At 40.7% G+C, this 24,706-nt stretch overlaps 1 protein-coding gene and 1 pseudogene across 1 annotated transcript; both read left to right on the top strand.

Moving 5' to 3' along the window:
* The first annotated feature begins 2,054 nt into the window (after positions 1-2,054).
* On the top strand, positions 2,055-5,688 carry LOC147881989 (subtilisin-like serine-protease S). Its single transcript, XM_087401494.1, has 10 exons — positions 2,055-2,137; positions 2,349-2,446; positions 2,574-2,735; positions 2,821-2,932; positions 3,166-3,703; positions 3,891-3,988; positions 4,143-4,388; positions 4,504-4,618; positions 4,742-4,946; positions 5,126-5,688. Exons 1-10 carry the CDS (start codon positions 2,055-2,057, stop codon positions 5,686-5,688), a joined length of 2,220 nt encoding a protein of 739 aa, XP_087257620.1.
* Positions 5,689-5,969: 281 nt separating this feature from the next.
* On the top strand, positions 5,970-21,786 carry LOC147881988 (uncharacterized; annotated as a pseudogene).
* Positions 21,787-24,706: the final 2,920 nt, after the last annotated feature.

Raw genomic sequence — 24,706 nt, 5'->3', positions numbered from 1 at the left:
AAATTAGTATGGATGTTCTTACTATTTTTTCTTTTGATTCCAATAAGAATATTTCCTAAGAAATTAGATTTTTGATGCTCTTGGATAAAAAATTTGGTAAATTATTTTTAGTGTGTTGGTATGTTCATTGGTATAACCAGCAATATTGTACTCAATATAAACATTTGGCACCATTGCAAATATCAATGGAAATATGGCAATCTGCACCAATGCTACACTTTATATTGATGATTTGTTTTTTTTAAAACATCTTGTCATTCGAAGGCTTAAAAAATTGTAAATACATGAAAGTCTTGCACACCAGCATCAAAATTAGCTATGTAAGTGGTAGTGAGACTTCAAATTAGCATAAACACTTAAATTATGCATCCACGAAGAGCTATCCTAGAAATAGAGTAATTATACTTATGTGCAAGCTCATTCAAAATGTTTGCATGAGAGAAACCTACATATTTATTAGTTGAATACACATATATCGACAAGAGTAATGAGATATTAACCATAGGATAAAAAGGGTATCCTCTCACACCATCATGATTATTACATTAGAGGACCAATGATTGTGAACTTATGAAGGAATATAATTCACGTTTTGTTTGGTAGAGAAGCCAACAAGCGAGTGATTATTTTCAAAAAATTCAAGTGTAGAAGTGTAATCTAGAGTGGGAAGAAAAAATACAATATGTTCATGAAAATCATCCTTGGACAACAAATACCTTGCCATCGTGTTTATGTGTTCCTTGGACAACAAATACCTTGCCATCGTGTTTATGTGGCGATTCTGGATGATTCTATCATTGTGAGTGTCACTTTTATTGTGGTCCATATAAGAAGCTTGAGAATGGCCTTATGGGAGGTGACTGCGTCAAAGTCTTGGAAACGTGAGACCACATAGGGCGAAGATGGTCATGAGGTTTGGAGGTTACGATGTTTCAAACGCGGAGAGCCAAGCTTAATTTTGTTTGCGAATGATAGAATATACAGGTAAATTGGTATTTGATTGGACTCTTTTCAAAAACTACTTTGAACAATTTTCTATCATGGTTTTTGCATGGCTAGAGAGGAAGAGACAATTCAGGGTGAGGTTTGCCGGCTGGAATTGTCGTATGGAAAATGCAAGGTGTGTCTCTATGCTCATATTCTTGTTTAGGCATGTAAACATAGACTCGTATGGCAAATCCAAGGTGTGTCTTTACGCTCGTATCGTTGTTAGAGTATGTATATAACTGCATGTATGTATATAAGTGCATATACAGAGGTATGTATACTGTTCGTATGGCAAATGCAAAAAAGACTCTCTGCGCATATACTTTGTTTAGGTATGCATATAGAGTGTCACAGGTATGTATACTCTTCGTATGGCAAATGAAAGGCTTGTCTTTATGCTCATATTCTTGTTTAGGTATGTATATACAGCGAGGTATGTATTCCGGTATGTATTCTGCTAAACAAGAATATGAGCATGTGTCTTGTTTAGGTAGATTTTCTCGTTCAGATATGTATACACACACACCGTGCATAGGTCCTGTTTATGTATGTATATACAGACACTGTGCATGTGTCTTGTTTAGGTGCATATGTATATATTTTTGTTCAGGAATTTTTATGCAGGATATGAGCATATGTATATATTCTCGTTTAGGTATGCATATGTATATATTCTCGTTTGTATCTATATACAGACAGGTAGGATATGAGCATAAAGACACACCTTGCATTTGCGTAGATTTCTACACCAAAATTTGTTGTGGATCTGATATAATCTCTCGGCCATTGTTGAAAGTACTCAGCCTGGAGTCTGCCCCTCTAGGGAACAATAGAGATGATAGGAGCCTTGAACAATAATATAGGGGCACTAGGCATGCTTGTACACGCTTTGGCCTTCTTGTTCCTGGTAACTCGAGGTTCCACCGATACTCAGGTAGCTTATTGATAACTTTCCATGCCACAGCATTCCGAGAGTTTCAGTTGCACATCGCATCAGTCTGATCTGGACTCACGGTTTAGGTCTCTTTCAACCGTTTTTTCTCTCCGTTCAGATCTATATCGTGCACATGGGCTCTGTCACCAGTCACGCTGGTAGATCGGAGGAAATCATTGCCCAAAATCACGAACTCCTCGTATCTGTAATGGAAAGGTAACGTTACTAACGTAGATACGACTGCCAGAGCAGTATTCCCTTGAGCGTACGGCTTCAAACATAATCTCGCCAGGTCCCTGTTGATGAAGGATGCAATATAACAGTACTACATCGTCGGTTTCAGAACCTGATCAATTCTGTGGATTTATTTATAGGCACCAAAAGATTGAATGTGCGATCATGATGTTTTATGGTTTCTGTTTCCCAGTGCTGAGGCTGCGCACAGCGCAACGTTGTATCATTATAGCAAAAGCTTTCGTGGATTTGCTGCCCATCTCACTCCTGATCACGTGACAGCAATATCCAGTAATTGCACAATTTCGCTTGATGCAAGTTTACCTACATACATTTTGTTGCGTTAAGTGTCTCTAATTAATCTCGGAAAATTTCTGGGCGGCAGCTCAATTCTGTGGTCTTGAAATTGCTGCTGCAGAAATGGAAGGTGTTATGACGGTGTTTCCAAGCAGAACTCATACCCTCCACACAACCAGATCATGGGATTTCCTAGGTCTTACCGCGTCAGTACAGAGCATGTTTTCAAGCATTGACGGAAATTCATCAGGGGCTGATGTTATCGTCGGAGTGATCGATAGCGGTAATATTGAAGCAGCGAGAAAAAACTCTCACAACTTGTGGCAGTTCAGCAGAACCATTGCTTTTGCTAATCGATCTAAATTCAGGGATTTGGCCCGAGGCGGAGAGTTTCAGGGATGATGGCATGCCCCCGGTGCCTAGTAGCTGGAAAGGAGAATGCGTGCAAACAGATTCGTTTTCACTAAGCAATTGCAATAGGTAGAGCGAAGTCGTGCTCAGCAAAATGCATGTCGTAGAATATCACGTGCCAATCTGGCATCCAGAACTTCCATGATTAAGTATATTGCTGCAGAAACTCAGAAAGCTTGCCTGGCGCAGAATTAGATATGCTTGCGTGGTGCAGAATTAGATATGCCATTTCATCTTCGTCGTGCTAATCCGGCATCCAGAAATTACCGTGTTTTAATTCATGACTGCATATATTGCTGCAGAAAGCTCGTCGGAGCTCGATTCTACTCCAAAGATTGGGAGGCACAAAACGGTCCTCTGGACGATACCAAAAAGACGTTCTTCAGATCTCCCAGGGATCCTTTCGGGCATGGCACTCATACTGCATCCATAGCCGCAGGAGCTGTTGTCCAAGACGCCAGCTTGCTCGGTGTTGGGACGGGCACGGCGCGAGGGGGAGCTCCGAATGCAAGACTGGCGATCTACAAGGTTTGCTGGTTCAGCGACTGCAAGGATGCGGACATACTTGCGGCTTTTGATGATGCTATCTCCGATGGCGTGCACGTTCTCTCGCTCTCACTTGGCCCAGATGGTCCCTTCTCGAGCTTCCTCTCAGACTCCATTTCCTTGGGATCCCTTTTCGCCGTGTTGAACGGAATTTTTGTGTCGTGCTCTGCCGGAAACTCGGGCCTTCCTTCAACTGCAGTCAACATTGCGCCATGGATCATGACCGTTGCAGCCAGCTCCATAGATCGCGACCTTGATTCAGACATTATTATCGGGAACTCCATGAGGTTGAAGGTAATCTAACATGGGAAGCAACAAAATATTACCGGCGTTAACGTCTTTAGCTTACACGCGAGGCAGTTGTGAATTATCGTGATCGTTGTCCCGATCAGCAATCAAGTTGGACCTGCAATTATGGTGAATCATTTAGAAGCTGGCTACCGAGGATGAACTCATGTTGATGTGGTCCCCGTTGATGCAGGGAGAGTCTGTGAATACGTTCAATATGAAGAACAGAACGGCAGGCCTGGTGATGGGAGCTGATTGTGCTCTTCCGGGAGTACCAACAACCAATGCCAGGTATGCTAGAGATATTCAATTTGGAACCGCGCGTAGAGGAGTAAGAGCAATGAATACGTAGAGGAGGGTTGGATCAGCAATCTAAAGGAAAACAAGTCATTGAGATGATCAGCACGATCAGGATCATCAAAGGTTCTGTGGGATGATATTGTAGTTTCTGCCATCCCAACACTCTGGATCCCAAGGTGGTGAAGGAAAAGATCGTTGTATGTTTACAACCCAACGACCTACTGGATAGCAGGCCGGCCAAGGTTGAAGAGATAAAACTAGCAGGAGGCAAGGGCATGATTCTGATCGATGAGGTAGCGAAGGACATAGCCTTTGGGCCGTGGTTTCTGCCCACCACCATGATAGGGCAGGCCGAGGGCCTGAAGCTGATCGCCTACATGAATTCAACGATGTGAGTGTGATCATGACAAGAATGACACTATTGATTGTGCTTTGACTATCTTTGCTGTCTTTGTTGTTGATTTTTGTGATATTTCAGACGCTGAGCAGCTTCTTGCTTGTTTCAGGTCTCCCATGGCTACCATCCTCAAAACGAAAACAGTTCTGCATGCGAAATCCGCACCCAAGATGGCTGTCTTCTCCTCGCAAGGCCCAAATTCCATGGCTCCCGATATTCTTAAGGTTACTTATCTCCTGCTTCCATTGATTCACGGGCTGCAGCCTCACCAATTCAATTGCATTTCTTAGATATACCAGTTGATCGATTCCGTATAATGGATGTTCCTTACACGTGCACGTGCCCAGCCGGATATTACAGCTCCTGGATTGAGTATTCTGGCTGCCTGGCCTCCCATGGCTATCAGTTCCACTGCCGGAATAGAGCTGATGTATAACATCGTGTCAGGGACTTCGATGTCGTGCCCTCATGTCGCTGGAGTAGCAGCACTGATAAAAGCCAAGTACCCATCCTGGAGCCCGGCGGCTATCAAGTCAGCGATCATGACAACCGGTAACATTCCGTCACTTTGTAAAGGCAAACGTAGTGTTTCAAATCCGCACAGGTTACTTTGTTAGGCTTGAAAAAGCTGGTGGAATCGTCTAGATTTGCCAAAGCTTGTTGCATGTGCTGTAGCACCACTTTTGAATCGGAAAATACTGATCACGAGATAATTACTCTGTGATTCACAGCTACTACGAAGGACAACTCTGATAATTTCATCTCCAAATCACCTGAAGATACTCTAGCAGGACCTTTTGATTTTGGAGCGGGACACTTGAACCCAATCGATGCACTCGATCCGGGGCTTGTATATGATTCTGACAATAATGACATCATCGCCTTCTTGTGCCATGAGGGAATAACATCGGAGCAGCTCAGGAATATCTCAGTGAACAACACAATCGCCTGCCCTAACAATCCACCAGCTCCATTCAATCTAAACTATCCCTCCATAGCTGTAGCGCAGCTTAATGGAAATGTCACAGTTTACAGGACCGTCACAAATGTTGGATCAGGTTCGGCTACATACAAGGCCAATGTGGAGGCACCTTCTGGGGTGGAAGCAGAGGTGGTGCCCAACGAGCTGCAGTTCAGGGAGGTGGGTGAGAAGCTATCTTTTAAGTTGGAGTTGAGGGTGAAGAATCCGTCTGGAGGACAGTTTGTATTCGAATGGATCACCTGGAGCGACGAGTACCATGTTGTGAGGAGTCCAATTGCTGTGAATGCAACCCTATCCATAACCATATCGTAAGGAACGTGTCAATGTAACTTCCGCCGCTCATCGTAGAGATATGCTAGAATGAGCCTAGCACTAGCTCAAAAATCATGAATGATTTCAATTGCTTGAAATATCGCATTGCTTGCATGGATCCTATATCTCATATGCATGCACGACTAAAACAAAGCTTGTATTATCAACGTGGGTACAAGACCATATAGGTGCCCCTAACATTCAAAAAAATAAAAATAAAAATTAGAGGCACCTGCGGCAGCCCAATGGTAACCAGGACAGCGGCCCTCATTCGATTCCCTATGGGAGTAGAGGCACGGCTGCGTCCCCTCGAAGGCCTCAATCGGGTGTGTGAGTTGGGTGGGTGAGTTTTTTTTAATTTTAACAAACAAAAACATTCAAAAAATCATATTAATTAATTAGTTGGGAGGGGAGCCAAGAGGAGTGGTATAAGATGGCAAAATATTTAAGTATAAAGAGGGGGAGCCAATAATTAGTCTCAAGTGGGGGAGGGAGAGAGCTTGGATTAAATAAACTTGGAGAGGAGGGGCATTAATAGCGTAGTGGTAGGGCTCAAGCTTTGGAAAAAGAAAGTTTTGGGTTCAAATCTTGATTTTTGAGTTCTTGAACATTTGGTGAAGCTCTGGTTCTTTAACATTTGGTGAAACCCCCTTGGACATAGTGTATGCAAAATAATTAAGCTATGGAGAGACATACATTAATAAATACATGTATAAATTAAGCCATAGATAAACATAGGTTAATTAAAGTATTATAAATTAAGCCATAGATAGGACATAGCTTAGTTAAGCCTCCATGCACCAAAACTAATTAATTAATTGAATTTGTTAGAAGAGGTGAATACATGAAAAGAGGAGTAGTTGGCATTTATTGGATCCAACAATGTAAGTGACTCATTGACATTTATTGTATTGGAACCAACAATGTAAGTGACTCATTGACATTTATTGGAGCCAACAATGTAAGTGACAAAAAGACTTGATCCATGGGATCAACTTGTTGAAGTTTCTTGAAAAACCCACAAGTATGGTTAATGTACTAGCATGTCCCTCTTAACTCAACTTAAGGTTCTAACTTGTTGAACTTTAGTCTTGACAAACCCACAAGTATGGTAAATGTACTAGCACCCCGTCTTAACTCAACTTAAGGTTCTGTCTCGAAAAGCCCACATTGGGGTTGTGATACACAATAAGTGCTAGAAGGACAAATGTCACTCTCACTTTGCAAATTCCAAATCAAAAGCATTGGTAAGAATATCAGCTAGCATGTCCTGTCTCTAGACTTCACAAACTTTAGAGTAAGAAGCCACTCCTTAAATATGTACTGCTTGATAAAATGATATTTAAGATTGTGCTTCATCCCAATACAAGGATTCAACCCTTTTACTAGGTTTTTTTCTATGAAACTTATAGTAAAAAAATTGTAACTTTAAAAATGTGGAGATTAGCATTGATGTATGCATCGAAAGGAAAGGATTGATATTTACATCGATAATCAACACCATCTTGTAATGAAAATATCAAAGGAATGTTTTGATAGAAATTCGTTGATATATCCATCGATATGCAACACTATTGCTTGATGCTTATATCAATCCATATATATCGACAATAATAATAATGTTGGGAAATTTTTAGAGTGCTATCACTGTAACTTTGATGAAAATATCTACATTAATAACGACAGTGTTACTTTTTCCAAAGAGCGTATTGACAAAAATATCAATGTTATTTTTTCCAAAATTTTTTAAGGATAGATTAGTGTGTGGCCTTAGCCTAATCTACACATTGTATATATTTTTGTATTACATTGTTTTAGTGATTTGTGTGGGTATTACATTGTGTGTGTGTGAAATTGTTTGTATCTATACAGAATCTTGGCTACTTCCTAGCCCATTCATCACTCCTAGTCCTTATGGTTGTCATCGTCATTGTCCGAGTCCTCGTTATGACCACACTCTTCCTGATGACTAGCACCTTGCTCATCATTGTCACCTCCCTCTCCAATTGCTTCCTTGGCCCACTAGGCCTCCTCTAAGGCTTTGTCCATATCTTGGGACTACTATTCAAGTACATCTTATACTTGTTCAATTTAAGCATTTGATGAAAACTAAATATGTCTAGTTTGAAGATCTTATATCAACAAAGTGGACAAACTCCTCATTTTCTAACTTGAAGAGTGCTACTGTACCATTTTGTTATGCATATGTATGATCTTCATCTGTACAAGTCCTTCCTATTTTGAGATACTAACATTTACAAGAATACATGCTAGTTCAAATGATTTAAATCTTAAAGAAGACAAACATATAAGTAAAAGAAGACAAAGAATAGTGAATTTATAGAAGATTTAAGGAATATATCCTTGACCTGAGTCTAAGTGGGATCGGCCCACTTTAGCTACATTACTACCGTTGCCCAAGCATTGCCCACATTGTTGTTAGAGCTATATATAGCTTGCCCTAACTCACCCTAGTCCTGAACTATATGTATGCCTATGATCTATGAATAAAATCACTTCCTTGGGAGCAACTCTTGTGTTAGTCTCTCTCCTCCTTCTCTTCCTCTGCTCTGATACCATGTTTAGAGGAAGAGAAAGAGGAGAGAGACTAACACAAGAGTTGCTCCCAAGGAAGTGATTCTATTCATAGATCATAGGCATATATATAGTTGAGGACTAGGCTGAGTTAGGGCAAGCTATATATAGCTCTAACACCCCCACTTAAATCTTTACTTACAATATTGACATTATTTAATTACTTTCAAATACCTGGGGAGAAGTGACTCTCGATGGCATGGGAGTACGCCGACGACTCTGTGAGGTAGAAGGACCTCCTGACCATAGGGGGGGAGAAGGGGCTCCGCTCTATAGCCGGCTAGGCTATCTCGACTCTGCTGGGGTAATCTCAACTAATGTGGGATTGGGGTGGTTTGGTGTCTGTAATGCCGACTCCTAGGGGTGTTTGTAGTACCCATCATGTATGTATATAACTTCGTAGGAGTGGTCGAAGGGTGCCCCAAAATGTTATATAACTCCCAAAAGATGGCATTCTGAAGATCAGGTGAGGCTGAAGATCTTGGCCACATGATGAACTAAAGAAAAGAAAAGAAGAAGATTACCATCGAGCATGCCCTTGTCACGAGATGCAAAAGAAAAAATAAAGTGACAGCCTGACATTGAGCAAGCTTTTATAGACTCCTGCATTCTTTGAATTGGAGTGACAGAAGTCTGTATCTGCTTGTCAGGCTATTGAAGCTTCACATGGGAAAAGAGAGGATAAAAGAGAGAAGGAAAAAGAGAGACAAGGTGAAGGAAAGAAGGGATAAAAGAGAGGAAAATTACCACGAAAAGAGAAGGAAAGAGAGGATAAAAGAGAGAAGGAAAAAGAGAGACAAGGTGAAGGAAAGAGGGGATAAAAGAGAGGAAAATAGAGAGAAGGAAAGAGAGGAGAAAAGAGAGGAAAATAGAGGAAAAGAGAGGAGAAAAAAAGAGAGAAAAAGAGAGGAGATAAGAGAGGAAAATTACCACGAAAAGAGAAGGAAAGAGAGGATAAAAGAGAGAAGGAAAAAGAGAGACAAGGTGAAGGAAAGAGGGGATAAAAGAGAGGAAAATAGAGAGAAGGAAAGAGAGGAGAAAAGAGAGGAAAATAGAGGAAAAGAGAGGAGAAAAAAAGAGAGAAAGAGAGAGGAGATAAGAGAGGAAAGAGAGGAGAAAAGAGAGGAGGGAAAGAGAGAAAAAGAGAGAAGGAAAGAGATGAGAAAAGAGATGAAAAGAGAAGGAAAGAGAGGAGATAAGAGAGAAAAAGAGAGGAAAAGAGAGGAGAAAAAAGAAAGGAGATAAGAGAGAAAAAGAGAGGAGAAAAGAGAGGAAAGAGAAGAGAAAGGAGAGAAAAAGAGAACGCAATCCCTTATTTTCTCACGAATGCAATCCCTTTCTTCAATCATGTTTTCCCTTTCCATCATTCATGCAATCCCTTTCTTCAATCATGCAATCCCTTTCCATCATTCATGCAATCCCTTTCTTCATTCATGCAATCACTTATTTCCATCATTCAATATGTAATCCTTTTCTTGGAAGTGGAAGTGGAAGGGGAAGGGGGAGGGAAAAGAGAAGGAAAAGGAAGGGGAAAGGGAAAAGAGAAGGAAAAGGAAGGGGAAAGGGAAGAACAGCTAAGACTATCAGAGCGCATCTATAGACGCATCTAACAGCGCATCTATAGGCATGGCTGTCTATTTTTCCAAAAGATAGATGTGTCTATAGATGTGTATATAGACATGCTCCGACAGACGCCTTTTTCTAAGAAATTGAAAAGGACATGCGCTCGACCACACTAGTACAAAAAACATCCATTCGACCTGCATACAACAAAGGACGAATCCAAAGAGAGCAACTTCCAAAGAAGATTAACCGTCAAGAGACTTATCTTGGATAGAGGTATGGAAGCTTCTTGTCCTTCTTCAAAGTTGCTTCTCTTTCTTCTCTTCCTTGTTCACCCTCTACTTGTCTTTCTTCTTCTCCTTGTTCACCCTCTTCTCTTGTGTGCTTGGAGATGATTGTGTAAGCTTGGAGATGAGTTTGGGTGCTTGGAGATAAGTGTGGATGATCGGAGCTGTGTCTATTAATAGGAAAGCAAGCCACATGACTTTAAAAGCCTTTAAAAGGAAGCGCACTAAAAGTAGGTTCGAAAATCAGCTTGCAGTATGTGCATCTAAAAGCGCATCTATCTATGCATCTATTTGCGCGTCTATCTGCGCATCTATCAATGCGCCTAAAGTGCCACACCCACATATGTTGCCCTATGCTCGTTGTGAGGAGGCGAAGCGTCGGCGATATGAGGTGGGATCTTCAAGAGGGACCGTTACAGATGCATGGAGTGATGGTGATAGTAGCCCTCTGCCATTACCTCATGAGGCCGTGGTGGAGGAGGTGTTTGATGATATGGTGCGGGATTTATATGTCCATCAATCCTTAGGTAGGGATGATAGCATGGAGCAAGACGTTCTTTTTACCGTAGCATCGACTCCATTGTTTGAGGGGTGCACATTCTCTATTCTACGTGCCTCCCTTGAGTTACTAAACTTGCAGACCTCTTGCCTCGGGGGGGTCACTCATCATATGTAACCCTATCACGTGAGTTCAACAGAAGGATATTTTGTATTTCTAAAATTTACAGAAATAAATATACATAAGGGATTATTTAAAATAGTTTTGGAAAAAAATTACAGATTTGTATAGAAAAGGGGTACATTTTATTGATGAAAAATTTAGAAATAAGGGATTTTAAAAATAGGCCTTGAACGCACGTGATATAGAGGGTTTATACATAGTGACCCCCCTGAGCCTCTTGCAGACCATGTGTGGATGGAGAAATGCAAGTTTGAATGCATTACTCAAGTAAGCTTTAAAGTCTATTTTGCAAACATGGTGAATTATGCTAGTGGGTCAATTACTCGAATGCTTTTTCTCATTTATGGTCTTCACGTGCAGGCTATTGTGTAAAATGCTTCCAAGGGAGAATAAATTACCGACCTCAAGAGATATGGCAAGGCAACATCTGACCTCTCTTGGAGGATGAGATTACAAGTGCATCCATGCATGTGTCAACGATTGCGTCCTATTTTGTGGACAACATAAGGATACAAGAGAGTGTCCTACTTGCGGAGAGGCAAGATATAGAGCAGATCTCAAAACTTTGGATGTGCCTCATAAGGTTCTGCGACATTTTCCCATAATCCCTCACATCCAACGTATGTTAAAGTGCAAATCCATTGTAGAGCTCATGTCATGGCATTCCTCCCATTGATCAACCAATGGCAAGTGGAGAACTCCGGCAGACACTCTTGCATGGAAGCATATTGAAGACACATGGCCAAGCTTCAAGGAAGAACCTAGGAGCTTGAGACTTGGATTGGGTATGGATGGTGTGAACCCATTTGGTCTCAAAAGCACCTCTTACAGTGTATGGCCAGTGATATTGGTGAATTATAATCTTCCACCCTCTATGGCGATTAAGAAAGGACATGTTATATTATCCCTTCTAATTGCAGGGAAACATAAAATCAAAAACCATGATGTTTGTTTGGAGCCTTTGATTGACGAGCTAGAGATACTTTGGAGAGGTATCGAGCTGCATGATGTGAGCAAGCCTCCCTCGTCACGAGACTTCAACTACAAAGCAATCTTGATGTGGACGATGCATGACTTCCCAGGCTATAGCGAGTGTTCAGGTAAGCATTGAACTTTTAATTATGAGTAGGCAATCAATGTGGCACTGTAAACCGACCTTGAACTCTTAATTGCATCTATTGTTCAGGTCTCACTACATCAGGTTGCCATGCATGTCCTGTTCGTGGTCCTTCACTAGTTGCCTCACGGGTAGATGCATTGAATAAGGTCATCTATGAGAATCACCATCGATTTCTCCCACCTGATCATCCTAGATATGTCACCCCTTGGAATGAAGTCCCCCCATAGTCACTCACTGTAGGAGATTGGATGAGAATTTAGGACGGCCACGACTCCTCCACCACTTGGCATGAGCCGGTAAGGGTTTGTAACTATTGTGTGCTATATTGGCTGGAAATAAAGATTGCCCGCTAACACCAGCTTTTGTTTAGATACTCCATCTTTTATCATTTACCATATTGGTCCCACCTCAAAATCAATCACTTGCTTGATCCCATGCATATCTTCAACAATGTGGCATCTACCATTTGGGAACATTTAAATGGGACACGAGATTCCATAGGCATAAGGGAGGATCTATGCACCACAGGGAGGATGCATGAAGGTTGGCCACAAGAGAGGTCAAATGGGCGTGTCTTTTTACCTCGTGCACCGTGGAGGTTATCAAAGCTAGAGATGGTGGCGGTGAAGCGAGCTATCACTACAGTTCGTACTGCCATTGGATGCATGTGGTGTTTGAAGGGGCCTTCACAAAGAGAAAGAAAAGAGGTGTAGAGCAATTATATGGCTTGAAATCTCATGATTGGCACAAGATGCTCCAAGTAAGTAATTTATGTGCATAAGTTCCTTCTAAATTTGTGAGTAAATTAGAAACAACTAATCAACCATTCCTCGTGTGTTGAGTTCATACTACCTACTAGCATTTCACGTAGTGCATTGAAGGACATGAATGATTCTATTTACATAATGGGCGAGCTTGTGAGGTACTTTACATGATACAAGATGTGAATATTGTATTTACAAGATGGGTTATGAGGTACTTTACAGGATGCAAGGTGTTCATATTGCTAATATTGCATACTTTTTCCTTTCTAGGTATGTGAGCTCAAAGGAAATAGATCCCACCATGCTTGAGAATGCTCGAGTTATGTCAGTGGGGGTGGTTTGTTTAGTGGAGGAGACATTTCCACGTTCTATTCTCATAATCCAACTACATCTCATAGTGCATTTGGTGGATGAGATTGCTATATGCGGTACTATACATGCACGATGGTTGTTCTCCCTCGAGCGCTTCATGAAGACCTTGAAGGGTTTCATGAGACAAAATGCAAGATCCGAAGGTAGAATGGTTGAGGGTTGGTTGGTACAAGAGTCACTTGTATACTCCTTGTATATATTTTTGAGTTTCTTCTTGATGTGGCTAGCTCTCTCCAACGACTATGGAGAGATGATGAAGACCTAAGGATGACCTCTATTGTGCCTCAAGGGAAAGGACACAGCAAAGTAATAGACATGGAGTTGCTTAATAATATCAACCTCTATTGCATGGTTAATACTGATGTGATGAAAAGATGGGTGACAAGATACGAGGATGCAAAGGCAAGAAGAGAAGGAGAAAGGGCCCTCTTTCGTACACATCACGGATCGTGTGCCATACCCTCAGCATCTAAGAGCACTTCCAAAGGATATTCATGTGGATTGGCTACTTGACGAAATGGAGAGAGCATAGAGAGACGAGGGGATGCGTATCACAATGGAAGAATGGGAGTATGCTAGGGGATGCATGAGCAAGGTCGGTATATAGAATGTTATGCATAAGTTAGGAGCTTTCAGCAATTTAGATTGCTTATTTAATTGATTTTGTCTTGGTGTAGTGTTCTATGTTCAATGCTATATGGTGTGAGGCCAAGCATTTTTGAAAACAACAGATTGATGATAAGAGAAATACACAAGATTGTGGCGTGATTGCTAGCTTTGAGGGAGCCAGTGGAGCCATGGATGATTATTGTGGCATAATCCAATATATTATTAATCTTGACTTTTGACGCTTCTTTGTGTATGTTTTGGATGTAAAGTGGCTTAAGGACATGGTGGAAAGAGGCCCTAATGCAACAATCAAATGCCATGCAAGTGGCTTTGTAACTATTGACTCCACAAAGTTTCGGCAAAGTAAGAGGGACACACTAGCACTACCGCAACAATGTGAACATGTATTGTACACACATTTAAAAATACTCACTTTTAAATATTTGATACCTTCGATGCAAGAAAAATAACATGATTGTATTTGTGTTTGAATTAGGTTGTCTATTAACCAATGGTGGATAATAATAGGTGGTGGCATGTCATACCTATTACGCCACGTTCCCTCCACGTTCCAAAGTGATGTATAGTACATTTACTAATATGGAGCGTATGGAGGATGATCATGGCCATGGAGGTGATGATGAGTGTGATACAAAAGAGGAGGATGATCATGAGATAGGAGATACAGATATGGAGGCCATTACCTGTGAGGATGAGCCTACCATTGGTGATCCTAATTTTGATGAGCACATGAGTAGCACAAGTAGTAGTGGGTTGAATGTATTTGTAGATCTCAACACTGGTTTGGATTTTGAAGTAGATCGTTTGGCAAGGGTTGATCTCATTGGGGATGAGATTGAACTGTAGCCCATCATTGACATTGGCAAAAGTATTTTACATATTGTCTCATTCTCCTCACCTCACTTTATTTTTGTATATGTGAGTTTGCCAAAAAGCATTGATATTTTTGTTAAAATTATGTGCTTTGGTAATCATGGGCAATGTTAGGAAAGTAGTGATGTACATTTATCAGCCTGCACCAAAATTTCACTTTTTGTATTCTCTGATTTGCGTCTAAATCTGCGTCTAAATCCACGTCTTAGTCACAGATCAAACGCGCTAATAGACACACAAATAGATGCATTATTAGATATGCCCATATTTTTGCTATTCTAGCAGCACCTATAGGTGCGCTCGCTATTTTGCACGTCTATCAAGGACATCTATAGTTGCTTTGTGTTATTGTGATATACAAAAATTAAGTAGGTCATCCTTAGGTCTTCATCATCTCTCCATAGTCGTGGGAGAGAGCTATCCACATCAACAAGAAACTCAAAAATATATACAAGTGACTCTTGTACCAACCAACCCTCGGCCATGCTACCTTTGGGCCTTGCATTTTGTCTCACGAAACCCTTCAAGGTCTTCATGAAGTGCTCGAGGAAGAACAACCATCGTGCATGTATAGTACCGCATATTGCAATCTCATCCACCAAATGCACTATGAGATGTAGTTGGCTTGTGACAATAGAACGTGGAAAGGTCTCCTCCACTAACCACCTCCTCTGACATAACTCGAGCATTCTCAAGCATGGTGGGATCTATTTCCTTTAAGCTCACATACCTAGAAAGGAAAAAGTACGCCATATTTGCAATATGAACACCTTGCATGGAGTATTGATACACTTCACATTTTGCATCCTATAAAGTACCTCACAAGCTCGCCCATCTTGTAAATACAATCCTTCACATCCTTCGATGCACTACGAGAAATGCTAGTATGAACTGGACACACAAGGAATGGTTGATTAGTTGCTTCTAATTCACTCACAAATTTGGAAGGAAAAAGATATTATGCACATAAATTACTTACTTGGAGCATCTTGTGCCAATTATGAGATCTCAAGCCATATAATTGCTCTACACCTCTTTTCTTACTCTTTGTGAAGGCTTCAAACACCTCATGCATCCAGTGGGAGTACAAATTATAGTGATAGCTCATTTCACCGCCACCATCTCTAGCTTTGATAACCTCCACGGTGCACGAGGTAAAAAGACACGCCCATTTGGCCTCTCTTGTGGCCAAGCTTCACGCATCCTCCCTGTGGTGCGTAGATCCTCCCTTATGCTTGCGGAATCTTGTGTCCCATTCAAATGTTCCCAAATGGTAGATGCCACATTCTTGAAGATATGCATGTGATCAAGGTGATTGATTTTGAGGTGGGACCAATATGGTAAACGATAAAGTATGGATTATCTAAACAAAAGATGGTATTAGCGGAAAATCTTTATTTCCATTCAATATAGCACATAATAGTTACAAACCCTTATCGGCTGATTCCAAGTGGTGGAAGAGTCGTGGAACCATCCCAAATTCTCATCCAATCTCCTATAGTGAGTGATTGTGGGGGGACTTCATTCCAAGGGGTGACATATCTAGGTTGATCAGATGGAAGAAATCGATGGTGATTCTCATAGATGACCTTATTCAATGCATCTTTCCATGAGGCAACTAGTGCAAGACCACAAATAGGACATGCATGGTAACCTGATGTAGTGAGACCTGAACAATAGACACAATTAAGAGTTCCTGATGGTGATAGTAGCCCTCTACCATTACCTCATGAGGCCGTGGAGGAGGAGGTGTTTGATGATATGGTGCGGGATTTATATGTCCATCAATCCTCAAGTAGGGATGATAGCATGGAGCACGACGATCGTTTTACCGTAGCATCGACTCCACTGTTTGAGGGGTGCACATTCTCTATTCTACGTGCCTCCCTTGAGTTACTAAACTTGCATACCATGTATGGATGGAGCAATGCAAGTTTGAATGCATTACTCAAGTAAGCTTTAAAGTCTATTTTGCAAACATGCTGAATTATGCTAGTGGGTCAATTACTTGAATGCTTTTTCTCATTTATGGTCTTCACGTGTAGGCTATTATGTAAAATGCTTCCAAGGGAGAATAAATTACCGACCTCAAGAGATATGGCAAGGCAACATCTGACCTCTCTTGGAGGATTAGATTACAAGCGCATCCATGCATAAGTCCACGATTGATTCTGTTTCCTAGACCACATAAGGATGCAAGAGAGTGTCCTACTTGTGGAGAGGCAAGATATAGAGCAGATCTCAAAACTTTGGACGTGCCTCGTAAGGTTCTGCAACATTTTCCCATAATCCCTCGCATCCAACATATGTTCAAGTGCAAATCCATTGCAAACCTCATGTCATGGCATTCCTCCCATTGATCAACCAATGGCAAGTGGAGAACTCGTGCAAACAGTCCTACATGGAAGCATATTGAAGTCACATGGCCAAGTTTCAAGGAAGAACCTAGGAACTTGAGACTTGGATTGGGTATGGACGGTGTGAACCCATTTGGTCTCAAAAGCACCTCTTACAGTGTATGCCCAATGATATTGGTGAATTATAATCTTCCACCCTCTATGGCGATTAAGAAAGGACATGTTATGTTATCCCTTCTAATTCCAGGGAAACAAAAAGTCAAAAATCTTGATGTTTATTTTAAGCCTTTGATTAATGAGCTAGAGATACTTTGGAGAGGTATCGAGGTGCATGATGTGAGCAAGCCTCCCTCATCACAAGACTTAAACTGCAAAGCAGTCTTGACGTGGATGACAATGCATGACTTCCCAGGCTATGGCGAGTGTTCAGGTAAGCATTGAACTTTTAATTCTGAGTAGGCAATCAATGTGGCACCCTGAACCCACCTGGACATTGAAGATGGCCTAGTGAATAGGGCAAATGCCATTTTCATGGATTTTGACATGGAGAGAAAGCCGTTCATTGTGTGGGTACGTTTCAATGACATTAAATTGGTTCAAAAACATGCATTGACAACTTGATGTTCTACACATTTAAAACTCATCCTTCACGGACATCAATCTTTCAAGTTACTCATGAATTTCAAATAGGAAAGAACTTTCTCAACACCATTTGCAGGTCTAAGTAGAAAATTTTAAATTCATGATTCAAAAAATATGGGAAAATTGGATGAATGATTTGATGGGGAGAATAATTCGAGCAAAAAAATGCTGACACATCACATTATTTTCATAAATCAACACATCATTCAAATGTCTTCGTGCAAATAATTTTATTTGTACAAATAACTATTCGTACGAATAAATATGTATTAGTCTAAATACATTCTTTCATCCTTCTATTTAAGTTGGCTACATGCCATTTTTGTGTATCTCATGCTTGGCTCTCTAGTTGAGCAGAAGAGATCAAAGAAGGAAAAGTAAAGTAGGAAGACCCTTTGAGGTTGCAAAAGCAATGTGGAAGGTTTGAATCAAAATGGATTTGTTTTTGTACGTGGGAGTTCGAGGGTCTCTTTGTTGTGTGCCTAAGCTATCGTTACAATAACCTTACTTCTTTTGACTTGTCTCTAATTATGCATTCATGTGCATTGAAGATTACTCTATAGTTCCTCTCTGTTATTTATCCAACTAATAGGAGGCTTTTGATAAGCTTTGGAACATAGAGTTCATCATCAATCGATCCTCTCTTTCTAGTACACTTGTCCATGAGTACTTTTCCCTTTCCTTCAATAGGATCTTGTGTGCTATTGGCAATATAGATAATCTTCTTTGATCCTTCCAATGATTTCATATCTATGAACCACGCTTTGTGGTTTGTCATGTGCAATGATGCACCATTTGCAATACTATGGATATTGACCCTTAGTTTTTTCTTTTGGCCATGATAATTGCATTCTCCTTGTGATTCTATAATGGGTTTGATTTCATTTTCATCTCGTCATAACCTTGTTATTATTGATTGGCATATTGACCAAATGGGTTTGATTTCATTTTCATCTTGTCATAACCTTGTTCTTATTGATTGGCATATTGACCATGACTTTGATGATGATTGCCTCTTTGTATAAAGTTTCCTTGGTGGTTGTTGTATTTGACCACATTGGTCACATTGCTTCTTTTTTAACTCTCTTTCAATAGTGACCAAGCTTGTGGCAATAGATGCATTGTATGCTTTGAGATGTATTTTGTTTTCCTTGGAAATTTCCTTGAGATTTGTAGGAGTGCCTCAGTGTTGATGATTTCCTCTGTGATGTTGGCTGACTTGATTACTATTTTGTTATTGAGTTGATGTGATGACCTACCTCTTCATCTATAGTAGTTTCAGCGAACCTCGGGGGGTGCACTACTACAAAATCCTAGGTATCATGTGCGTTCAAAGGGTATTTGAAAAACCTCTTAACTAAAATTTTCCTCCCAATCAAACCACCTCTCTTTACTTATGAAATAATGGAATTTTTCTAAAGTTAAATTAAAAACCTCTTCCATTATTGTAATCTTGTTAGAAATTCTCCAAAATATCAATTAAAATACCCCTCCTTTTGAATGCACGTGATATACTAAAATTTTATGAGGTGAAGCGCCGAGGAGGCAACAAATACTTGCTCACTTGATTGAACTTTTCAAGCTTAAATTGCTTGTGTTCTTGAATCTTCTCCAATTTGGCAATTCAAGTGTCGATACTTGCTTTTGGATTGCAGACTCTAAACTAGTTCTCATAAAATTCTCCAAGTCCATCAGGATAAGTTGGACTATTTCTTTAGTTTCGTTGTCTCCCCAAAGGCGACAAGCTAGGTATTGATGTCTTTGACTCTCAGTATATAGCGATGTCCCTATTCATTGCTATGTTGGAAGCTTTCATCTATTCGAGTAGTGTTAGATCTATCACCATGTCCCTATTCATTGCTATGTCAAAACCTTTGACCTATTCGAGTCCTTGGTTTGGGATTAGACTAGCAATATGGGCTCCAATAGATATAGAGCAAATGCACAATGCCCAGAGCATGTACCTAGACCACTGTAATGACTCAAGATGATACCCTCAACAGGCCACAAACAAGCACAAAGACACCAAGAAGACTCTCAATTGAGATGGCACAAGTGACACGATGAAAAAGACACAGTCAGACGGGAACAATGACATCTACGGTACCACAAGCGATAGGAATGAGCCACGAGTCTTGTAGATCATCCAAGATCCTCTAAACTTCAGCCGAACAGGTCTTCACCCTTCCTTGTCCACACGTATGGGCAGCTTCCCTTTTAGGGCTATCTTCACGTACACAACAACCTCTCCTTAGTGTATGAGTTAGTCTCCTATGCAATCCTTTGGCTCTTCTCCTCAAATTCTCGTTCACCTCAAGTAAAAGTGATCAGCATCTCCTCAAGAACCAATGACAAAAATCCATTGAAAGGGGGTTCCGTGCACCTCAAGCAAGCAAAGGCTCTCTCTCACAATCAGTGTAGAAGGCAGTGTTGACCACCGGCTATGTACAATCAATGCACACTTCTTCCTCTTCTCCAAATTCTAGAGTCGTCACCTTCTCTCTTGCTTTCTGGAAAGTCTCTCTCTCCTTCTCTACAATCTATGCTCCTTCTCTATAACGCAACGTCAACTCTCCTTTTGGAAAACTCTTCATGCCACCCATGTAATGTTGCAGCATTGGCTCCACGTAAAATCGTAGCTTCCTCATGCAAGCCACCTCTCTACGTAAATTTTCCATGTCATTGCCTCCTTTTACCACTCTTCTATGTTGCCTCAAAAACCATTGCACCAAGACCATTGCTCACACAATTGGGGTCACATTTCACTAGCACACAACCATCCTTCAAAAGAAGGTATTTTGATGCATGCCCACACATTTACCACATTGTATGTAACACAAATATTGACAAGACAACATTCCATGCATAGAAGACCATTTACCACACGTAAAAAACACAAAGAGCTTTATAATTGGCATTCAATCACCGACCCCGTCACACATGGGTACATTGCTCTGGAGTGCATCCATACTATGGTTTCATCACTTCCCATTGGAAGTTCCTACAAACATTTTATTTCATAGTCAAATATTTACATCATATCATGTTTTTTGGGGAAAAGATGTCTTTGGAGGCAGAAAAAAACCCATCACTAGCTAACTATGTGCACTATGTGTCTCCCTACATTACTCACAGTGCTAGTATTTTATTGCTTCTTTTGTCTTATCATGTTTTGCCCAACCTCTAGCTGCAGACATTCATATCTTGTAGTCAAATATAGTTTTGAAGTCTTCATAGATGTTCTCATCCAGGAGGTCTTTAGTCGCACCTTCCTGCATCACAAGAGGGCCACATGTGTTTACTTGCATGATCCTGATAACATATTTCTTCAACCTCAGCCCATTGACTCTATTCTTATGCAAAATCCCGTTCAAATTAGCCAGTTGTTGATAAGATCCATTTGGGTACTTCCTCACTACCTGATATGGTCCTTCCCACTTAGTCACAAACCGTGTCTTGAAAGTGAAATCCAACTTACTATCATATCTTAGAGCTAGATCCGCTTCTCTGATATACTTATCTTTGTACTTCAGATTTGACCCTCCTTTGATTTGCATTTTGACCAGCAACATAATGATCCACAGCCTTCAACCGGTCTAGTTGTGCTTCCTACAAACTTAATAACCTATTTGCAAATGCTAAATTTGGCTCTTCATTCATCTTCATAAAAAATTGAAGGGTTGGAATCTCCACTTCAATTGGCAAGAGAGCTTCTTTGCCATACACCAAATGAAAAGAAAACTATGTACCTTGTTTGACAGTGAAACGATATGCCCACAAACACCATGGTACAGTTAGGTCCCAACTTTTCTCATGGATTCTTATCATCTTTCCCATAATGCTAGTCAGCGCACCATTGAAATACTCATCTATAGCATTGCACTATGGATAGTGAGGAGTTGCATACCTGTGTTTGATTTTTAGTTTTTCACAAAGGAGATCCATCAATTCACTTCTGAACTCGGGTCCACAGACAGATACAAGCTCCACGGGTACACCAAATTGAGAACAGATATCTTCATAAATAAACTTACTGTCTTTGCATTGACCGCCTTTACAGGCTTTGCCTCACCCCATCGAGACAGATAATCAACAGCAGTCAACAAGCTGTAGCAATTTATTAGGCACAGTCATTGGCATTGGTCCGATTGCATCAATACACCATTTCTCAACGATATTAAAAGCAACTAGTACATTTCAAAGCTCTGGATGAAGGATTCTCTTACCCATTTGCTGGCACTGGAAGCAAGACTTACAACAATGCATGATGTCCCTTTGTAAGGAAGGCCATACATACCCCTCTGTTAGAATCTTCCTCAACATGATCTTAAAGGCAAAATAGCCTCCACATATACCTTCATGATTGGCTTCTAATATATGCAAGATCTCCAAATGCCATGGTATCCTCCTGAGAATCAAATCAGCTCCCTTCATATACAGAACATCACCAATCATGACAAGGTTGATAGGCTTTCACAAATATGTATCTTTTTTACTTGGGTATCTCATCGGGAACTTTTTCGGATAGTAGAAAACTTTCTTCTTTTTCGAGGAACTCCCTACCTCTATAAAGAGGCTCTTGTATTCTTGTAGCCTTCACATGTGCTTCAGTCATTCCCTGGGTAGCATCATGAGTAGTAGTATTCGGACTTCTATCCACATGTTGTAGAGTCTAGGCTTCAAGCTGTCCCAATCTTTTCTTGATGATACTCACCCAGTTCCTGAGATGGACGTGTTTTGTTTTCCAAACTCCTAAAATCTATTTTACACCTAGCAAAGCATCACCTTTGATTATCAATCTCCTAATTCCCAAGCTAGCACATACCTGGAGGCCTTCATACAAAGCTGCGTATTCAACTTCATTATTGTTGCCTGCCTTGAGATGAATGCATGACCTTTGAGCCTCCTTCCCCTTTGAATCATGCACTACAATTCCTCTGGTTGCTTTGTTTAAACTCTTTTTGAAAGAGCCATCAAAATGCAAGACAAATGCATTTTTCAAAACTTGGTCCTCCATCTTTGCTGTGCGTTCTTCCACTTCTTTCACCAATATGGGACCCTCTTTGTACGTGAGCAGATCAGCCAATGATGCTCTTGTAGATTCTTCTACCAAGAAGGTAAATGAATACTCTTGCAATTCAGTTATCCACCTAATCATACATCTCGAGAGATTAGGATTGCTCAACAACTGTGAAAGCAAGGTACAATTGGTCAAGACTGCAAAAGTGTGAGACAACAAATACGGTCGGAACCTCCAACAAGCATATACCAAGCTGGCCAACACTAACTGAGCTGCTGTATATCCCCTTTTAGCTTCACTTTTCACCCTATTGGTGTAGTACATAGGCCTCATGTACCTCGAGCTTTTACCTTGTTGTTGCAAGAGTATTGCTCCTATGGCATCAAGACCCACTCAAGGGTTCACATAAAATGTCTACTTGAAATCAGGAGCCTTCACAGTAGAAATATGACCAAGCATCTCTTTCACAGCTTCAAATACCTCTTCACATTCACAAGTCCATTTCAATGGCTCATGCTTAACCATTTGCTGGAGCAGAAACAACACTTGGCATAGCATGTGAATAAACCTTGCAAGATATTTCACTTTCTGATTGAAAGTATGCAACTGCTTGGTGTTCGAAGGAGTAGACAACATCATCAATGCCTTCACTTTATCTGGATCAGGTGCAATTCCATTTTCAGAAATAGCATGTCCCAAAACCTTGATACTACTTCTTGCCAAACTACACTTAATTGGATTCAGTTGTCCGCTACTTGCATCCACCCTTTCAAACACAACATCTAGGTTTTGCAAATGCTCCTTGCGATTACTGTACACACAGATATCATCACTAAAGACATTGCAAAATTTATCCAAATAAGGAGCTAGTACCTCATTAGAATTCTCCTGATAGTGAGCTGGGGCATTGGGGGCATTCTTGAGACGAAAGGGCATCTGCTTGTAACAGAAGCACCCCCATGGAGTGATGAAGGTGGTCTTCAGTCGATCTTTTGGCTCTATAGCAATTTGGAAGTAACTCGAGTAACCATGACAAAGACTATATATCTCATGGCCGGCTACCATATCTAATATGTCATCCATATGTGGCAGAGGATAGTGATTACTCTTGGTACTAGTAGCATTCAAGGGTTTATAGTCCACACATACTCTCCATTTCCCTTTTTTTTTTTGGAACAATCACCACAAGGCTGGCCCAATCCAAATGCGTTACTGGAATTATAATATTAGCTCTCAACAACTCCCCTATCTCTTCTCTCAACACTTCTGTTTGTAATCTCCTCATCTTTTGACATACTGGCTTAGCATTCTCTTTTAATTCAATTCTAAGTGGCTTCCCCTGAAATCCCCTAATTTCTTCACATGAGGTGATGAACAAATTGGGGTACTTCTGCAACATCCTATAATATTCTTTTTTCTCTCTAGGAGTAACATTTGAGTTTATTGTATGCTAAACCAATTCTTGTATAGGCTCATGAACATCCCTGGGCTACATGAATCTCTCCATTACCTCAATTCTATCCTCTTCTTGTTCATTGAGTTTAGTTGTTGTGAGATCCACTTGCAGATTTTCCATCCTTCCTATAAATGCTACATTAGCATCATCACTATCTGAAGTAAGGCTGCTCTCCTCTTCACTGTTAGTATCATTTTCACTGTCCTCCTCTGCCTCTTTTTCAAGATTAGAAACTTCAACATGACTAACCATATCAAACTGCATCCGCTGTCCCTTAGAATTATGTACTATGATCACTCCATTTCCCTAATTCTGTATTGCTCCTACCTTCCATAACTAAAGTCTTCCCAAAATGAGAGGGTAAGCTCCTAGACCAGTTGACATGACATGGCAATCTACCTTGTAGTGGACCTTGAATGCTTCAATCTCCATTCCAGCCACAATTCCCAGGGTCTTAACCCTAGCATGATTCACCATTCGGATGCGGAACCTTGAAGGGGATAAAATCTTTAAGCCCAATTTCTCCACACATGACTGTGTGACTGCATAGATTTGAGCTCCACCATTGATATAAGTCTCACCAAGTCCCATTCCTTTGTGCTAGGCTTCTATTGAAGGCAAGATATCTGGAAGCTCAGAAATTGACGTTAGTTTGAT

Source organism: Dipteris shenzhenensis, chromosome 30, assembly GCF_047967505.1.
Source record: "Dipteris shenzhenensis isolate YYH24624 ecotype China chromosome 30, Dip_SZ_1.0, whole genome shotgun sequence".
Classification (NCBI taxonomy): Eukaryota; Viridiplantae; Streptophyta; class Polypodiopsida; order Gleicheniales; family Dipteridaceae; genus Dipteris; species Dipteris shenzhenensis.
Note: the sequence above shows the minus strand (reverse complement) of the source record. Positions and strands in the feature narration are given on the sequence as shown.